This window comes from Babylonia areolata, chromosome 28, assembly GCF_041734735.1.
Source record: "Babylonia areolata isolate BAREFJ2019XMU chromosome 28, ASM4173473v1, whole genome shotgun sequence".
NCBI classification, from domain to species: Eukaryota; Metazoa; Mollusca; class Gastropoda; order Neogastropoda; family Buccinidae; genus Babylonia; species Babylonia areolata.
The window spans coordinates 25,605,236-25,625,952 of record NC_134903.1 but is presented as its reverse complement, the minus strand read 5'-3'; the positions used below and the strand labels follow the sequence as shown (position 1 = coordinate 25,625,952).

General features: G+C 43.9%; 1 protein-coding gene across 5 annotated transcripts in view; it reads right to left on the bottom strand.

Moving 5' to 3' along the window:
* LOC143301823 (eukaryotic translation initiation factor 4 gamma 3-like) overlaps window positions 1-20,717 on the bottom strand; it is an 83,210-nt gene that overhangs the window by 44,293 nt on the left and 18,200 nt on the right. For 4 of the 5 annotated variants that reach the window (XM_076616227.1, XM_076616224.1, XM_076616226.1 and 1 more), the window contains 3 exons: window positions 19,984-20,082; window positions 14,514-14,822; window positions 11,305-12,154 (listed from right to left, as the gene is read on the bottom strand). In XM_076616227.1, coding sequence (XP_076472342.1) covers window positions 11,305-12,154; window positions 14,514-14,822; window positions 19,984-20,082 — 1,258 coding nt within the window. The remainder of the gene's footprint in view (window positions 1-11,304; window positions 12,155-14,513; window positions 14,823-19,983; window positions 20,083-20,717) is intronic. The other variant, XM_076616228.1, reaches the window with a different exon arrangement.

Genomic DNA, 20,717 nt, shown 5'->3' with positions numbered 1-20,717 from the left:
GAGACAAGCAGACAGAAAGAGACAGATTTCATCTGATATCATGACAGTTGTAGAAAAGACCATGTCATCTACTGATCTAGGTCACGGTCATACTGGCCCTAACCCTGCAGTACTGTGCATATACCTCATATCATACGCCAAACTACATTCACACTCATGACACCCCTTTTGATCTAGACAGGTATCAGTTCATTTCATGAGGTGATACACCTATCAAGTTGGACAGCCACAGCTTGAAAGGGGGTGGGACAGTGGAGGAGAGGGCAGATTGGGGGGTACAAAGGAAAGAAGGGGCAGTGAGAGGTTGGCTATCGTTCACTGGTTGATAACGAGGAATGAAATTCAATACTACAATAGTGGGGGAGGAAAGAAGCACAGGCAAAAGAGCGACAGGTGTTCTCCCTATGAACTGATCAATTGCTAGTGGTGTACATACAGACTACATAACTGATTAACAGATAATATATATATACTGAACTCACTGCTGCTCCCACCCTTTTCACTGTGCCCAAAAATCTTTATCCTGAACTGGAGCAATGTGTGTTGACTAGGACTAGTAGGAGTGTTAGCATTTGATTTTGACAAGACGCCCTGTCTAAATCAATTGGCATGAACCTTTGATGAACCATTACCTTACTTTATACAACTGGATACTTCAGATCAGAAAACTATGTAGTAGCCAAACACACCACACAGAAACCAACATGCAGGCAAATGGCTGAAATAATGTCTGAAATCGTATTTGCATCAGTATGCAGTTGACACCAAAGAATACTGATGTAATCTGAGTTCACAGACGAAGGTTCAATGGAGTCAGATTGGCAGAAACACTGTGGGTGATGTCTTTCCTGCTGATGCCATTTCATCCCCAATTTCTTAGGGTGTTGGGTTTTTTTGTTTTGTTTTCTGGTAAAACATGACAAAGCAACATGAAACTGATCTGTCAACAGCATATTCCATGGAAATTGAAAGTGTGTAAAATGTAAACTGAGCACCAAATGTTCGAGGTAATAACTGCACAATCAATGCCTTTCACACTAATTCACTCTTGGAACTGATATTTACCTTATAAATGTTTGGGATTTTTTTAAAGTTGACTTTTGCCATTTCCACATGGCACTTTTTTTTCTTTCTTTTTTTTTTTTTTTATCAGCGTAGCATTCTGAGGCTCAGCATCATGAGATGCACAGCTCAAAACATAGTAGTTGGCAGGCCTGCTTGTCGTTAACTTGGATCAACTAATCAAGTTAAGTCTATTCAAGTCGAGTCTATGAAAACATACTATCATGGTTGCCCATTTGCTCACTCTCTCTGCTGGTCAGTCAGACTCTTGTCCTGCTAGAAGGTATGTCTGACACTGAGGGCACCAGCAGTATGTCCCTCACTTGTCACCAACCAGATGCAAAGGAGATGACTGAGTGTTTCATGGAGATAATCATAAAGACTTGGCAATCAGTTTGGCCTATTAGAAAAGAGCGAGTGAATGAGTGTGTGTGTGTGTGCGTGTGTGTTGTGGGAGCATGTCAACATGTGTGTGCGCGTGTGTTGTGGGAGCATGTCAACGCACGCGCGCATGTGTGTGTGTGTGTGTGTGCGTGTGCGTGTGTCACTGTGTGTGTGTGCTGTGGGAGCATGTCAACGAGATATAAACCTTGAATGTTGGCACTTTTTCAGCTTTGACATGCCTGTAGTGTGCACCTTACAGGAACGAAACATGGCAGGATGACCGAAACAGCTTGAAGTCATTCCACAAAAAAGGAGGAGGAGGAGGAAAACACAGAGATTGTTGTGATGAATGTGGACACAAAAAAAAAGTGGTAGCACATACACTCCACTCCAACTGTTTTTAAACAGATCCATGCAGATCTCAAGAACGATCCCTGAAGCCTCCAAAAAGCAGAAGGTATTTCAATTTCCAAAGCAAGACAAATTCCCTTCAGACGTTCTGTGCCAAACATGTGTGTTGGCTCACCTGAAGCACCCTGGCATTGTCCATGCAATCAACCAACCAACCATTTTCTGTAACACAGCACTAAGCATCTTCCTCCACATACCCACATCACCACAATTCAAGTGTCTTCCTCCACCACCCACACCACCACACTCAGAAACAGAACACTGGCCTTCACCACACACACACACAGCTGGCCAACAATTGACAAAACTCCAAAAGATGCACTCACTCAGCTGCAACTGGAGTGTTGCTTTCACACCGCTCTCACAACTGACAACACTAAGAAACAGCCTTCTTCATACAGCCACTGACAGCAAATCATACTTCAGAAAAAGACAACCAAGCTCTATGTTGTAAACTAAAAGATATCCCCACTGCAATATAATATTACATCAAACATGTGAAATATTCAAGTGATTTGCATGATCTGCCAAGTTAGAATCTTAGTTATTTTCTAACACAGGCACACAGTTTGACTCTTGTCTCAATTGCAAGCGAATAAATACAGATTAAAAATCCTGTCATCTATGTCAGCATTCAGTGGACTAAGGATAAACAACTTGACCCACTGCGCTCACAGAAAATGGGAGTTCAACTGTCGAAATGGCTGGGTAAAAATCAGTCATACACCTTGTAAAACTAGAAGTCTGCTTGCAGATCTATGAAAGTGAATGTGGCGGTCAGTCCACAAATGCAGAAAAGATAAATCACACAAATAGGCCATCAAACAAACAGGCACACTAACATCTACATGATACAAATTTTACAATTACAAAACACCGTAAGTCCCAGTATGTTTTGTGTCAAGTCCTGAACAACACCTGCACATCGTTCACACAAACACCCATTCTCCAGACATTCAGGGCTTCCCATAGATCCTGATCAACTCCCAGGATCCCTTCTCCAGAGTACAGAATCCCAGGATATGACAGGGGTAACCTGTACTACAGGGGCTCTTGGCTTTCTCTCTACAATATGTAAACACAAAACACCAACCAGTGCTTATTCCCAAAACAAATGACTGCCTAAGTCAATTAAAAAGGAAATTTTCTATCTAAAATTACGTTTAAATAACATACTTACCGTGACCCAACTAGTGCAGACTCCGGCAGGGGTCTGACATTCCTGTCCTGTGCAAACTACTATCCGCCTATGCGGAGAAAAAGAGAGCAACTACGGCCGATAACCTCCCGAAAGTGGGTAACCTCCCCTTTGTCCCGCTAGCTAGTAAATAGGTACACGTAAACCCCACTGACGGGAACCAGTACAGTACGAACTGCAGCCCATCACCATAAGAAGACGGATCAATTGATTTCCTCACTGCAGCTGCTTTCATTCTCACAACTTCATATTTACTGCAGGAGTCTGAATACTCTTTTTTTTTTCCTATTCCTTTTAGCAATGTCTATCTGAACTCCTTTTTTCCTCTTTTTTTTTCTTCTGCAACATCAATCTGGATCATCATCATCTAATTTGTCTTGTGATGTGTGTGCTCCTCTGCCACCTGTCTGCTCATGCTCAAGACTTTTTGTTCACAGCTGGATAGAGGAAGAAGAGATGTGCAGAACAACTCAGAACCCAAAGCAAAAGGGGGAAGAGCTGTGCAGAACTCGCCTCGGAACCCAACGCAAAGAATACAAGAACCCACTCTCCTGGGATGATACACCTTTCCACTGCTTCATACAGCTGCTCTGTCATATCCATGTCTGAATATTTCATCAGCTCCAAACACATACAGAAAACACTGCCGACCTATCATCTTGCATGAAAACTGATCCAAATGAAAATAAACAGTCCCAAGCTTTTTTTCCCCCTGGGATTAGAAAAACAGAAATGCCTTCATCCAGATTCAATCCCTGAGTCCTGTAACTGTAACTGACTTTTCAATTCTGTGACACAAATTCCCTTCCCACAAAACTAACAGTCATTTTGAGCTATCAACAGCTGGCCAGTTTGAAATCTGTTAGTGTTAGCCTCTGAATTCAGCAACAAGCCCACTTCCCAAAATATACTGAAATGACTGCAGTGCCTCAATTACTGGTCAGTGTCTGCCTTCCAAAGCCAAGCTTCACTGGTTATTAAGAAAATGTGCAGGGATGTGAGTGTGTTTTTCTATTTCAGACTAAAAATCACTATGGTTTTTCACCGCCACAAATTGTGTATTTAAGTAAATCAAAAGTAGCTGCCACTTTCTAATCCATCCACAGTCTGGTTTCAGACTCTCACACCTGACCTCTGTGAGGACAGTGGCCAAGCATGACAGAACAACAGAGGAGCAGACAGTCCTAATGCTACAGGTGACCCTTGTCAATGTCATCAGTTATTGTGAGAGGCACACTGTGACTGTGTCTACCACTGCATGACAAACGAATTTCTGTTAAAACAGTTTCACTGTCTTCTATAATTTCTTCTTTTTCTTTCCTCAGTATCTTTTTATATTTACGCAAGGACAAATCTCAACAATCTATCTTTGTGGTTATGTGTCATTCATATAATACACATGATACTTTTTTTCTCTTTTCTCTCTCTCTCTTTTTTTTTTTTTAACTACTTTTCTTTTAGTTAAAACTCTGCAGCCACGTCTTTTAAATGTCATACACATAGACTTGTATACTTTTATACTATACTAATTTTACTGAAGAGGCTCAGCTGTCAAAACTTTCTATTCCATCTTCTGGAATTAAACTCAAGGGTCAGCAGTCTTTTTTTTTTAATCTCCTTTATTCCATTTACTTAACTCATTCTATACTGCCCGATGACTTCCTTCATTATACTCTGTACTGGCTATTGTTCATGTTACAAGAAAACTATCTACAAACAAACAAAAAGAATGCATGTTCATGCAGCTTTGAAATTTTGTGTAAATATAAAGAATAGAAAGGAAATTTTCTATCTAAAATTACGTTTAAATAACATACTTACCGTGACCCAACTAGTGCAGACTCCGGCAGGGGTCTGACATTCCTGTCCTGTGCAAACTACTATCCGCCTATGCGGAGCAGACGAAACTACGGCCGATAACCTCCCGGAAGTAGGTAACCTCCCCTTTGTCCCGCTGGTTATCGCCCTCTTTTGACGGCAATATGCCATCACCAGCGCAGCAAGCAGGGAGAACAGGAAGCGGGGAGGACGGGAGGGTCTTAAATTTGGGTCACGGTAAGTATGTTATTTAAACGTAATTTTAGATAGAAAATTTCCTTTTAATTACACATACTTAACCGTGACCCAACTAGTGCAGAATAGCGCGACAAGGTGGAGGGCTCACCTGTTCTACTGTCTGTGTGCTGTGATGGTCTGTTGTGCAGCTACCACAGAAGCGATGGCTCTTGCGCCATCAACCCGCAGGCGTGCGACATCTCTCTGGTAGAAGTCGATGAGTCATTATCCCTAAGGCGATAGGTGTCCCTCAAGTAGAATTTGACGAAAGTAGAGTGTACTGTGTCGCCTAAGGACATTAGTGCGGGTAAAGAAGACGGAGGTCCACAGCTGTATTGTGGGGGAGGTCTGTGGACCACAGCTGAGCGGATGAGCGCGGATGAGCGTCAATGCAAGGAGGTGCGCATGTGGTTTGATCTGATGATTCCACAACGGATTTGTGGGCCGATAGTGGAAGTGGTTTTTGTGTTAGAAGGAAACTGTGGCATGAGACAGAGGTAGGTCACCGTGTTGGGCCTGCCTCAGGCATGACAGCCAGATCTGTGGAGCTCCTCCATGCGAGCTTATAGGCGATGGGCACTCCCCCCCCTCTGCCCCTCCCCCCTTTTTTGACGTTGTCAAAAAATGACAGCACTGGTATGTTGCCTATGCATAGAATGGCAGACATTTGGCAACAAAAGACCTGATGTCCCTGGTGTCTCTGGGACAGGGTTGTGTAATTGCCCAGGTAGGTACCATCACGAAGGGACATACGGAAGGCTTGGTGGCTTCTCTGCCTGAGTGTGGCATGTTGGAGTAACCTGCAGAAAGTTGTCTGCAGTCAATGGCTGGGTTGGATCAGGCTGTGGAAGTGCATTTCATGTGCCCACAGGCCACTGAGTCTCATTCTGTGGTGGAATTCCCAAATGGAAGAGGGCTTCCATGGGGAAAATTTTTGCTGAAGGTTCTTTAGTGAGAAAGGGGACCGGATCCATGACAGGCCTCTGGCTGTGAGTGGTGCGCACTGAGTCTGGGATGGAGCAGGGCGGGGCAGGGAGGTAAGTGGCTCAAGATGTGTTGTACTGGCTATTGACATCAAGGCACTGATCTGACATACGTTTTTAGTATGGCCAACTGCAAGGTGAGAGCTGTATTATCAGTGGTTTCTTAATTGCAAAGGGAAATCATTTGCAGCTTAGTCTTTCATGAATGACTATGTCTCTCAGACTAGAAGTCAAATTGCACTGGGACTTAGTGCTGTAGCCTTAGGCCTAGGTAGCCTTTTGGAACCGTCCCAATGATGAGTCCTAAGGCCCTCTTGATTGAGGGACCGGGGATGCAACTTGGGCAAAACACTCTCTACTATAAATTGTATAATTGAATTCCAGCCCGAATAGACTGGACAGCAGATGCCTCCTCTGCTGTTCTGATGGAGACTGTCGTACACGACTGATTATCATATACTGTTCCTAAAAGGACACCAATCAGCATGGGTAAATCAGGAAACAGCTGCTGTGTGCTTCAGGGACGAAGGTGTTCACCATGCAGATTATGTTGCAATGTAAGGAAGCCGGAAAGAGTTGACGGGGTCTTGTGGTGCAACCGTGTGTCAGAAAGACATGGTGCTTGCTTCCGAAGTGACAACAAAGTCATCCTCTGACAGGCCCTTGACCGAAGGCTGGGGCTCCATGATGGGATAGCCTGCCTAGGCTAGAAACCTCTGGAAGTGTCTCATTGGAAAGACAGTGCTTGAGGAGGAATGGCCATCTGTAACCACAGCAGTGGTTGTGTGTAGAGGCCGAAAGGATCGGGCAGGGGAGACTAAGTGCAGAAAGTGCTTTCAAATGCCAATTGTTTGAGACGTTGATGCTGGATTTGTGTTCAAGCAAGGTGATGGGGTGAACTGATGTGCTTGAATGCGGCATCTGCCGTGCTGGTATGAGTGGGCAGAAAGGTACACCCCTGTGGCTAATGGACGGTTCGTTGTGCTTTGTGGGACGCATCCGTCCTCGTCAATATGCCTTTCTCCCAAATGTAGAGTAAAACAATTATGACCCAGGCCTTCTGCTACTAGAGAGGAGTAGAAGAGATGGGCTGAGGGTGATTGTCTCCTGCCCAGTGGGCAGTTTTTGGGTCCGCTAAAACTTGTAAGGCAGGATAGACACCTCTTCATGGGAAGGCTGGCTAGGATGTAGGGCCTGTGTGGAGCTTTTGTCACAATCACAGTGGTGCAAACCAAGGGTTGTTGTAGGCAAGGGGAGAAAGAAGGGATGCCTTACAAACTTGGAAGGAATGAAAGGCATGTGTGTCCAGAGTGGCACCTCTAAGTTGGACTGCCTCATCCTTCCTTGTGCATCTCCAGCCTTATGGGCGATTGTTGCAGGCAAATGAGTTGGGTTGCCTTGTCCGTCCTTGCACCAAGAGAGGCATTCTTAGCCCTGTGGGTGTGAAGGGGGTATGTGTGGATCCCAAAGGACCAACCCCTACTGAAATGTGAAGGAGCATACATTCAGGCGTGAATGAGGCTATTATCATTTTATTTTATTTTTGTGAGTGCAGTCGTCCTCCAAAAGCAAGGTAGGGATGAATTTATGACAATGAATACATATATGTGCCGAGGGAATAAAAACTTCCATCAGCTCAAGTGATGATGTCAGAAGTATGCCAATGACAAGAGATCGAAACACAAGAAATAAGCGGCTGTATAAGCATACATGTAGCGTGCACAGATATACCCAAGTAAGTGGGTAAGTGTGCATAATCATCAATGGAAAGGAATCTGTCCATGCACCTACATATGAGATGTACATACGCATATGAATAAAGTGCCAGTACGTAGAGGCAGAGAGTTCTGGGCATTGTGAACAGAAGGCCGCAAATGCAAGTGTGCCTATATTGCTATGTAGGGAATCTCAATGAATAGATGTCAATGAATAGAGATAGAAATATAATTGTACATGTTAATATGAAAGTCGTCTGAACTTATCCCATAAGCACATACACATGTGTATACCGATGGATAAGTATGCATCTATAAGTGAAAGCAGAATGTGTCTGAATGTAGCAATATATCTCGTATATATGTATATATGTGTGTGTGTATATATATATATATATGTATATATATATATATATACATATATATAGATTTTTTTTTTTTTTTTTTTTTTTTTTTTTAAATATGTATATATATTTCGTGATTGTTGCTTGTGATAATAAATCAAATGGATAGAAGGGGAAATATTGTGATGCATTTCCTGTGGCCAATAGCCTGAGAAACAGCAAGAAAAGTGCAGTTGCTATGCAAAGATGTGTAAAGTCCCTGACTGGGCCTGAGGACCCAATGAGAAACCGAAAGAAAACATCGTTGGTGGACAGCACGGGGGGCAGGAGTGATGTGCTGTGTCGGCGAAACTAACCACAGCTTCAAGCGCCTAGGTTACAAATGTGGAGTTGCCTCCCTTGGCGCCGAAAATCGTCGAAAAGGAAGGTGTCTTTAGAGCACATATCCCCCTTGTGCGACGTGTCCTCGCTGAACAGGGAGGAGTGTCATGTTGTGTGTGAGAGTCCGTGGTTCGATGCCACCGTAACCGACACAGGTGAAAACGAGCGCAAGGGGAATAATTATAATGTCCCTTTGTGCCGTGGGCATCCCAACCCGAATCGGTCGCCATCGGACGCGAGACGGTCGGGGCATGTAGCATGACGGCGCCGTAATCCAGTGTTATGGGCGTCGTGGACGAGGGGGTGACAAGTCCGTCGGCTTGCCGTGGGATGTGCATCCCCCTGTTGCTGAACGGCGGTCCAATCTCGCGAATAGCTCCTGCGAGAGGTCCGACGTTCGGTTGTCAGTTGTGTGTTGACGGATAAAGTGATAGACAAGATCGGCCCGAGCACTGCCGAGAGGCAGGATCGAGTTATTAATACATTTAAGAATTATCTTGATATTCATTGTGAAAACTTAAAAACAAAACTCATTTACATATTTTCTGATTTTTCAGGCACTGCGCACTCAATGTTGAAAAATGCAACAGACATACGTGGGGACTCTCTTTTTCTTCCCCACTTCAAGCGGGTAAAAGGCCTTGTCAGGCTTGCACGCCTTGATATTGATATATGATATGATATAAGAGGTACTCCAACGTGGAAGTGCCAATATCAGTCTGGGAAACAGCAGAGTTAGGCAATGGGGCAGAAGAATCCAACACTGCCCAAGTTCCAATGGGGCGTGCACGTACCTGCTCTGTGGGCGCAAGGCGCCGCACCAGAAGGCAGAGTGGTGCATAATTGCTGCAGCAAGTTTAGCGATGAGTTGCTGATTGTTTAGTTGAGTAGCTTGCTGAGACACCATTAGTGGATGGGAAACAGCAGCACTCGGCGGTGTGGCAAATGGGGTCATCACCGCATAGCTTGGTAGGACCGTGCACACGCTCGCACTGAAGGCGAGGAGCAGTGCCGGTGCAAGGGAAATAACTGCGGCAGTCACCGGCAAGGGTGCCGAAGCAGGGGTTGCCTCCCTTGGATCGGGTGATCCGGACAAGGAGGGGGGTGCACGCGTATGGGCAAGCGTGTCCCCTAGTGGTCCACCTTCCTCCCTACACCAGGGGAGGGCATCCCTACACGCCTCGGTCGCTATTGGATCCGAGACGGTCGAGGCAAGCCGCGTGGGGGGTCGCGTGATCCGATGTCACGGCCGCCACCACGGACGCATCGCACATAGGGCCCAGTCTAACGTGCGGATCCAAGACAAGCTGCCTTCTCTTTTTTTTTTTTTTTTTTTTTTTTGTTGTTGTTGTTGTTGTTGTCCCCAAGGGATTGTGGCCATTCCATTGGTGCAACTGTGGGTATGGTAAAGAGATAGAGGAGATCGACTCGTACACTGCCGACTGGCAGGGCCGAGAAAACGCGGATCGCGTCGAGTGAGTTCGCGGATCGATAAAAATGACATGAAAGGTAACACTGACCTGAGTGTGTGACCACAAACCTCTAGAAGTCACCAGACTAGGTGGCGGAGGTCTGGAGTCGACCGGAGGGAGCGGAGGAAGTGGAGAAGGCGGCGGGTTGGCGTTGTTTAGAGGGCCAGTAGTAGAGGGCCCAGAGTGTCAGCGAATCGATTGCGATCGCGCCTTAATTTTAGCACGATTCCCCAATCGAGCTATATAATTATGTGACCTGGTTGGAGACATAATTTGACCACAAACAAGAACGCCAGAGAATCGACAGACAGACAGAAAATACGAAAAAACTTAGCCGTATGAAGAGCACAGGTACAGGAGTCATGATGGCTGCCGGAAAAAGAGGGCGATAACCAGCGGGACAAAGGGGAGGTTACCTACTTCCGGGAGGTTATCGGCCGTAGTTTCGTCTGCTCCGCATAGGCGGATAGTAGTTTGCACAGGACAGGAATGTCAGACCCCTGCCGGAGTCTGCACTAGTTGGGTCACGGTTAAGTATGTGTAATTAAATGGATTTTATTACTGACTGATTTATCATATTTTGGAGGAAAAAAAATCCATGTTTTTCACAACTGACATAAAGGGGGTGAGATTTTCCTCATATAACAGAAATTTTACAGATGTGGTCTTTTGTAACCACAGACACTTCCTAATTGTAGCAACTGAATGGGAAAATGCATATGCACAGTGGATATCCACTATAGAATCTGTTTGCATTCGACTTTGAGCCACAGTACTTGCCGAAGTTGACGGAGACACCATCTTGTCGAGTGAGCGAACAAGAAGACAGACTTGGGTGACTGTGTGCTTGCATGTATTGTACTCAAAGGCATTCTCAGCCACAATAAAAATACGCATGCACGTTTGGGTGACTGTAGAACAGAGCTGTGCCGTTTAGTTTCACACAAGACCATTAACCTATGAACTACAAATTTTTAAACTTGCAGTACGCTATAGTGTACCACAGTAACAAAGCGTTGTACACACGAGGTACGCTATAGTGTACCTTAGTATAGAAAGAGTTAAGGCTTAGCAATCATCTTTTTTTTTTTCTATTTTCTACAATTCATTATACTCACAGGCTCAGCAGTCAAATCTTTTTTTCCTCATTTCCTATAATACATCTAACTCAAGGCTCAGCAACCATCTCCTGTGTTCCCTTTCCCTTTTCACACAGGCACTGATGGCCTGCATGCCCCACCCACCTCCCCATCTCACTCACTCTCACTCTTTCACTCCCCACAACAGCCAACAACTCACCGCCAGCAGACTGGGAGGTGGTCTCGCTGGTCGTGGTGGTGGTGGAGGCAGCCTGGGCATCCTCCACTGGGCCACTGGGTATTTCCGGCTCGGCAGGAGCAGCACTCTCAGCTGCATCTGGTGGAGGTGTGGGCGAGGCCTCTTTCTCCACAACCGCTGCTACCGGCTCCACCTCCTTGACCGGAGAGGGCGACTTCTCCACCACCGACACAGCAGCAGGGGTCGTCGATTCCTCGGCAGAGGGAGGAGGGGACGTTTCCGCACACGGGGGCTCGGCAGGGGGTGGGGACACATCTTTACTGGCAGCCACGTTTGCCACGGGGGCCGCCGGAGGTGAGGCGGGCACAGGCATGGCCGGGGCAGCCGGCAGGGCCGGGGAAGGGGTCTGAACCTCCGGGGAGGCTGCGGCAGTGGCTACCGTCTCTACAGGCTGAGGAGGGGGGGAGGGTTCCGCCAACTCTTCTTTCTTGGCAGGAGCAGGAGGAGGAGGAGGAGGGGAAGAGTAGGGAGCAGGGGGAGGCTGTACACTAATCACCTGCTCTGGTATATTGGTCTCTGGCTCACCGTTCATCTGTGGCACTGGTGGCTGTTGCGGCTGTTGCTGTTGCTGCTCCACCAGAGGGTGGGGGTGGGGATGGGGATGGGGATGGGGGGGAGCATGCACGTTGAGGGTGGGTGCGGGGGCAGCCGGTGGGGGCTCCTCCATCACCACTGGGTGATGCCCCATGGCCTCGGCTCCCACAGGGGGTGCTGTGATTTGTATGGCATGCGAACCTTCCGCAGGGTGCTTGTCTTTGGCCAGGAAGGCAACCTTGGTGGCGAACTCCAAATGCACCTTGGTACGGTGCGCCTGCACCCACAGGAAAGGTGGGGTTTGGGGGAGGGGGAGGGGAGAAAGAAAAATCAAATTTAAAAAAAAAAGCAAAAGCAACCAAACAAGTTATAGTTACTATCCCAGAACTTCCTAAAACAGCAAAACGGACATTCTCAACAGCACAAAAATGACAGACCAAAAAAAAAGGTATCAAAAATAGAATACAGAGAAGGCCTTCATGGCTGTGTGATTGCTACTATGAGGGGTTTTCACCCTCCTTACGATCCTTTTTTTTTTTTTTTTTTTTTAAATCTAACTTAACTGCTCAACCACAACAAAGTACGAAACAGTACAAAAATGTCAGACCAAAAAAAAAGGGTCTCAAAAATAAAATACAGACAAGGCCTTCAAGGCTCAGGTGTGATTCCTACTGCGAGGGGTTTTCACCCTCCTTTTGATCTTTTTTTTTAAAACTCTTACTCAACTGCTCAATCACAAAAAGTATAATAATTTTCAGCCTTCAAGGCACTGCAGCGCATCAGGTGCACCACCTGAATTTTTTTTTTTTTTTTTTTTTTTAAGGTATTTTGAACTTGTATAAGGCACACACATCAGATAAGCAGCATCTGCCGTCAAGTCCCCCGTTTTATTTATGCTAACAGTGGATGTTGTTTTCTGAGTAGTGACGCCATCTTTCAGAAAACTATCTGATTCACTTGTTTTCATCTGCTTGTTGACTGGGCTCTGTTACTCCCTTTGTCTGCTCTGTTATCTATTGCTTTCTTTTCTTTCTTTTTTCCTTTCCTTTCCCCCCTTTTTTTTTTTAATAAACAATTTTACAGCCTCCAGTCAAATGTTTACTGTTATAAAGCCCCAGTTCATTAACCCTTTTTACCCTGGAGCACCCACTAAAAATCTGCTGTCTCTGATCCCAGAGCATCCGCTATACACATGCTTACAACGGGCGCAACCATTGTTTACATAAACGGGATTCTCCCGACAGTCACTGCCTCATTTTCACCACTTCCTGCTGAACATTCTGAACTTATCCATGTCCGATTCCGTTAAGTTTTGGCAAACCTACTATCAAAAATTGGAAGAGTTTGTTCCCCTGGCATGGGATTTCATAGGTGGTTAGTGCTAGGAAACCTGGGGATAAGAGGGCTTGTTCAATCAGATTCCAGTTTGCCAACCCTGCTTTACAGTCCATTCTGCCAGTCTGCTTTACATTCTGCTTTACAAAAACAATCCGATCACTTCAGATTTCTCTACTTTTGCACTAGGAATTTATCCCCAACTGATCTTTTTTCCATGGCCTGAGGGTGAACTGCAATCACCTTCAGCTGAAATTTCGTACAGTGTGCAATTAGGTTTCAGTTTGATTTGACGATGAACAATTAAACATTGGTAAGGCTTAAGTGTAGCTGTTCAGCATGATCATGAACATTTATTGTGATCAATGATGTTGTCAGTGAATTATTGAGTTAGGTGGCCTGACATGGTCAGAATTTGGTTTTCGGACACAGACAGGGGGCACACAGCCAATAGTTTTTTGTTGCTTTTTTTTTTTAATAGACACAGGGTTCAGATCTGAATAAAAAATTTTTTAAAAAGTAGCACCTTACAGGCCTGAAAATTACAGTACCTGCATGCTGTTTGATGCATGTGTCTTTGGAACAAATTAAACCTACACCATGACTATGGGATCGACAGTAGCAGTGTGTCTCTACAGCCATGTGGTTCTGCTACCGTCTTGATGTGTAAGGAGGAATGTGGCACAATGGTCAGGAATGTGGCACAATGGTCAGGATGCTTAACTGCCAATACACTATCCATCAGAGTCTGGGTTCAAATCCTAGTCTCACCCTTTCTCCCAATTTGATTGGAAAAAAGAGCCCCCAGTCATTAGGATGAGACAAACTGAGGCACTGTGTGCAGCATGCACTTGGCTCACTGCCAAAATTCTGCAGCAGAAATCCACTGATCAGTACATACATATCAAACATGCATGCTCTCTGGTCCCAAATGGCAAGCTGAATTATGCTGCTGGTAAGGCATCTGCCTAGCAGATGTGGTGCAACGTATATGGATTTGTTGGAAAGCAGTGATGCCTACTTTACAACAATAATCAATCAATAAGATAAATCTGAAGAATCTTGTGTTCAATATTTGGGGCATAATATATATATGCAATGAACACTCGGGACAATTCCTGTTCTTTTTTACAAAATGACTGGTGTATCGGATGCAATCTCAAACTCAAAATATTTTGATCATGAACTTTTCTTCAGGTCTCAAGTTGTAGGCGGGACAAAAGTCCAAACGTTTATCAAAAAGAAAAAAAAAAAATCAACGAACAGTCTCCACAGTGTCACACACACCATCACACACACACCTGTGACTCCTGCTGAGCTGGATCCAGGTCCTCCCCACCCATGGGCTTGAACACCTTCTCCGTGAGGTCCTCGCCCGTGTTAGGGTCTGTCAGTGACAGCATCTTCCTGTTGCGCGGGGGCTTGGGGCCGCCCCCCATGGCGCCCTGTGGCCCAGCGGACGAGGGTCGGCTGGTGCTGGGCATGGGCATGGGCTGCTGGTAGAAGGTCTGGTTGTATGCCGCACTGGCAGGGCCGTATGGGGGCATGTAGTTCATCTGCTGCTGCGGCGGCATGGCCGCAGGGAACTGCATCCGCTGGGGCTGGAACTGCTGTGGAGGGCCCAAGGGGAACAAAACATCAGTGAAAAGGGGTCGGTAATGCATTCCCCCGAAGCTGGAGTACGGCTGCCTACATGGCAGGGTTAAAAAAAAAAAAAAATGTAAAAATATATATATATATATATCATGCGAAGAGGTCTGTTCGTGCCCCAGTTATTGGTCAGAGCAGAGGGAAGAGGAGAAGATATAGATACACACACAGACATATTATATATATATACAAGGTCATGCCTGTCACGTCCATGCATTCTAGATTTGTTCTCCAGTACTCATGAGACAGAAGTGCTGGTGGGGGTGGGCTCCTGTTGAGTGACTTGCACAAAAAGCTTGCAGATAACCCTTTCGTCAATATGCATACTGCATGCACAGCATTCAAAAAGATATAACTATCAAGTTGTTCTTTTAAACTGGCTATGTGATCAATGCTTTAATTAAATTATCTACAAAACTTACAAAACCACTTGAGGGACAGCCGCTTTTGAGATTCATGTATCACATTGGTTTAGTCACTGATTTTTGTTTGGAATGGGGTTGTTTTTTTTCGGGGGGGGGGGGGGGGGGGGGGGGGTTGTTTTTGTTATTTTGGTTTTGGTTTTTGGTTTTTTGACCAGACTCCAAAAAAGAAAAAAACAACTGAACTGATCAATAAACACAAAGTTTATCACAGACACACATACATCCATACGCACATTGAAAACCAAAACAGAGTTATCACAGACTCACTCCATACATGTGAGCTAATATCATTTTTCTTCTTTTTTATATATATATATATATGAATAACAATTACTGCAAAAAGACAATGTGTAAGCTAATTGTAAGCCTATCCTCCTCATTTTTTTTTAACTGAGTTTTTGGTTCCTGTGTTTTGTTTTTCCTTATTCCCCCCCCCCCCCTATTTGTTTCTGTTGCTGTTTGTTGGGGTTTTTTTTGCTTGTTTTTTTTTTTTTTTACTGTGTTCAAGCAACTTACAAGTTAACAAAATGGAAAGTGCCTTATGTGAATTAAAAAATTGAGCTAGAATTGAGAACAAGAAACAACCCCAAGAAAACCTTGCCCATCCAGAAGTGGACCAAGGAAGTTTCCCTTTCCAAAAACCCTGTTTAACCCGAAGACATGCACCCTTGCAGTCAGGAATAAGTGGAAGACGCTGAACACAGATGCAGTTAAATCAAGCTGTAACTGAAGTCTAATGGTTGCCAGTTCCACAGTATCAAAGTCATCAGAATCCACTGGCTCCTGCACACTGGGATTTACCTGCTGCTCTTGAGGTGCCGGCGGCGGGTGATGAAACGGATTGTAATGGAGATGCAGACGTCCAAGTGGTCCTGGATCTTGCTGTTGCAGACTCTAATGGCCAGAACCCCAACAAATTCATACGTAACTGGTGTAACACCACGATTCAAGTAAACTGTTTCAGGAACAAGGATCTTTCTGGTCCATGCACGTTCCTGATTGTTTTCACAATCATCACTTCAAAAACTATACAGAATATAACATGTCAACAGGATCGATTTCTGTGAGTGGCTTCTCAATTCCCTGGTGACTGAGTATACCCATAACCCTCTAGTTGGTGTGAACACAACTATTCACATGATAAACCCTTGTGAATCCGAGTTCACGATTCAATATTTAATTAGACACTTGCTTTAACCACACTATCATTCCCAGAAACAAGGGTCTTTTCCTTCTGTGTTTGTTTTTGTTGGTTTTGTTTTTTTTGTTTAGCTTATGTTTTCAGTGTTCAAGCAATTTACAAGTTAACAAAATAGATGTGCCTAACGTGATTTCAAAAAACTGAGCAACAATCGAAAAAGAGAAACAACCCAAAGACAACCTTGCCCATCCAGACGTGGACCAAGTTTCCCTTTCCAGAAACCCTGTTTAACCCGAAGACATGCACCCTTGCAGTCAGGAATAAGTGGAAGACGCTGAACACAGATGCAGTTAAATCAAGCTGTAACTGAAGTCTAATGGTTGCCAGTTCCACAGTATCAAAGTCATCAGAATCCACTGGCTCCTGCACACTGGAATTTACCTGCTGCTCTTGAGGTGCCGGCGGCGGGTGATGAAACAGATTGTAATGGAGATGCAGACGTCCAAGTGGTCCTGGATCTTGCTGTTGCAGACTCTAATGGCCAGAACCCCCCAAAAATTCATACATTACTGGTGTACACACCACTGTTCATGTAAACTGTTTCATGAATAAGATCTCTGTTGTCCGTGCACATTCCTGGTAGATTTCAAAATGATCACTTCAAAAACTACTGCAGAAAATAGCATGTCAACAGGATCAATTTCTATCAAATCAAATTATGGTGCTTAGAGCCTCGCCAACCACCAAGGCCATCTCAAGGCTATGACCACATTAGTACCTACTTCAAGTCAAGGGAAAAAAAATTTCAATAAAAACTAGTCACCGCTTTAAGCTTTCCACTAAAGTTTAAAAACCTTCCATAGATTAAAACCTTCAAATCTCAATAAAAATGTTCACTTCTTTCATAATGTCCGTGTCTAACGTCATGCAAATCCCAACAGTCAAGCACGTGTTTCAAGATGAGAGGCTCAACACAGGGAATACATTGAGGGGCCTCCTCCCCCTTCAACAAGAAAGAATGAATAAAAAAAATTATAAAAAAAAGAAAAAGAAAAAAAAAAGTGTGCCCTATGCACAGTCTGCACAGCACAGACTCCTTTCTATTCTTCACCACCAATGGGAGGGTCTCTTTTAGGTCTGGACGAATTTGGAACAGCTTGGTGTCCGTCTGCCAAGTGGTTTCTCTGGTGATTGCATATATACCCTTCAGCTGGTGAAAACACTTCTACTCACATAAACACCGGTGATCTTTTAGTTCACAATTTAATACATCTTTTGCCACTTGCTTTAGCCACACACTGTCATTCCCTGAAACAAGGGTCTTTCTTTCTCGTCCTTGCACATTCCTTGACAATTTCACAATATTTACTTCACTTGGCATCACTGATCTTTTGCTTTTTTTGAGGTTTTTTTTTTGTTGTTTTTTTTTACTAAGCTGATTCAACATGCTGTTCCTGCTATCAAACTATTCAGAACAATCAACACAATGACTTTTAACCTGGAGCTATCAAATAACTGCAGAAATGCAGAACTGGTTACGCATACGGAGCTGTATGCGATCTACTGATCCAGACACAAACAAGTCAAGGTGGAAAGTTTAGGTGTGTCAAGGTGGCAAAGTGTGAAGCACGCGACTCAACAAGGGAGGTAATCCACAGTGACAATGAAACAACACCAAGCCTCAGCACATCTGAAATCACCTTCCCCTCCCCCTCATTTCAGTAAACGAAATTCAGGTTGCTTGCTATATCAAACACTCTCATTTACTGACAGCAGTCATGTTTCTTACAAAAGTTCACGTGCGCGTCATGAAAGGCCGGTCAACAAGGTCAAAGTGATGTTTCCCACACTGAGGTGTGCGCATGTGAAGAGCATACCATCTGGTGACCGGTACTGACCAGTACTTGCTGACTGACTGAACCACTCCTACCTAGTTTCTCTGCTAACAGTTTTCTGTACACTTACAATATTCATATGAAACCTTTTGAAAGCTGCAATCATGTATAGTATGTATTTCCAGTAAATTATGAAATATGAAAAACATGAAACACTTCATGGCTCACATGCAATTTCTTACCAACTATAAAAAAAAACTTTAAAAAAAAAAAAAAATCACAAATACGACAACATCAACAAAAAAAGAAAAGAAAAAAGAACATGTCAACTGAATGCATCAATCCAAATCATATTTTTCTGCTCATGAGCATTTGTCGAACCCAAAGTTGGGTGGTGGAAAGGGAACAATTCCACCTAAAGCAACCAGCACAGATCAGCATTTCATTGTTTTGATATGTTTATCACAAGCTTTCTGTCTTCATCACAACTTTCCCACTTCAAGAAAAACTCAAAAAAGCTTGTGCAACATTCCACACAAAAACCAACATGCAGGCAAGATAGCAGATGAAGAGCTGTACATAGTTGTTTTTTTACTTATCTAATTCAGAAACACCAAATAGCCAAGTGATGTCCACACAGGGCAAGTTTTGTTCCTTTATAAAAAAAGCTACACGGATCAGCCTTCCGTTAAGCTCACTGCTCGCTGGCACCCAGGCTAGGGTTTAGTCAAAGATTCCAGGCATGAACTGTCTTCAAATTACAGCAGTCAGCATTACCCCCCTTGAGTGCCCCAGGATAAGACATTTCCGTCCCCTTCCCATGTGCAATGAAGTGCCCACAAATATCCGCTCATGTGACTGCAGTAATTTTCCATTTGCAAAAATCATTAAATTCATCTGAAATTGTCTTAATTGGACAGTGTGGTCATCTTTCTTTCAGAAAAAATTAGGTTTTATATACACTTTCTTTCAGTAGGTAGCATGTAATACAGTATAATTCTTCTTTGTTTTGTTTTGTTTTTTTCCCCCCTCCATGACCAAATATCCCTTGGCAAATAATTGTCACTGAGAATATAACCGACTTGGAACTTAAAAGGTTAATCACGCAGCCAACAATCTACTGTCAATCCATGCAGTCAAACTCATTTGGAGGTCTACGTTCTGGCCTCACTTTATCATGCAGTACAGGCTGAAGCCTTCAAAAGCTGAACCAATCGCAAAACAGTTTACTCGCAGGTAACTGGCCCAACTCTGAGCCAAACACATTCATTGGCCTATCACCACGTGCATTTATCATTGACAGGTGAAGCCTTGTACAAAGGCAGGTAAAAACATGAAAAAGAAAAATAATCACATTTTCTTTGGAACTTTCTTCTTTCGTTCGTCAGACATTTTCTTTCAAAATATCAACTGAACTCCTGCAAAATCCACTGGCTCCTGCATAATGGGATTTACATGGGTGGGAGTGACTGACTTCTACAAAATACTGAAACCACTGCCGCCAAGGCCCAAGGGGCCACGTAACTAAACACCATTTCTTATTACGATAACAAAGTAAAATAATAGAAAAAAAAATTATACACATTAGAAAAAAAAAAAAAAAAAAAAGTCAGCACCAGTGGGTCACAGTATAGTATAGGGAATCAAAAAAATCCTTAGTGCCTAAAATGCCAATGCAGAAGTCCGTATAACTCGGAACTACTCCCACCCACGAGTTTACCTGCTGTTGCTGTACTGCCAGATCCGGCTGACGACACCCAGGCTGCTGCAGATACTGCGGCTGTCGTCCCACTTGCCCTGGATGCTGATTGCGCAGTTGCTAATGGCCAGAACCCCAGGAAATAAATCAAAAGGTGTACACGCTACTATTCCACTTCAAAAAAGAACACTTCAAAAATTACGGCAGAGCAATACACACAAAAAAGGACTGCCACCATGGTGAATTTCTGGCAACTGCTCTCTTCTGTGTCCAAAGTCATATTTGTTGAAGTTCCATCAGAGATTCATTGTGGACATCACCTTTTCTTTTTTTCTTTTTTTTTTTAATAAATAAGTGGCACTCTATATCAGGTTTTCTATGTTCCCTTTTTTCTTGTCTTCAGAAACACAGGAGGTTTTTTTTTCTTTCTTAGCATTCCATGAAGTAAACCCCAAAGCTGATTAAAATTATAGAAAAATTGTTTTAAAACTGTTTTCCATAAAAAAAAACCCAAAAAAATCCAAGGTTGATTTTTCATTTTCAAGTCATATCACACCCCACCTTTTGGTCAGGAGTACTGGAGAACAACTCTTGATCTAAACTTCACCACACAAAGCAATAAATTGCAATTAAAAACACACCAGAATCAATCAGCATACTGCCATTGCCACTTATACCCAACACACACCCCATAGACAATTTGAACATCTCTCCTCATCAACATATTCACATGAAAATGTTATTTTTTGTTTGTT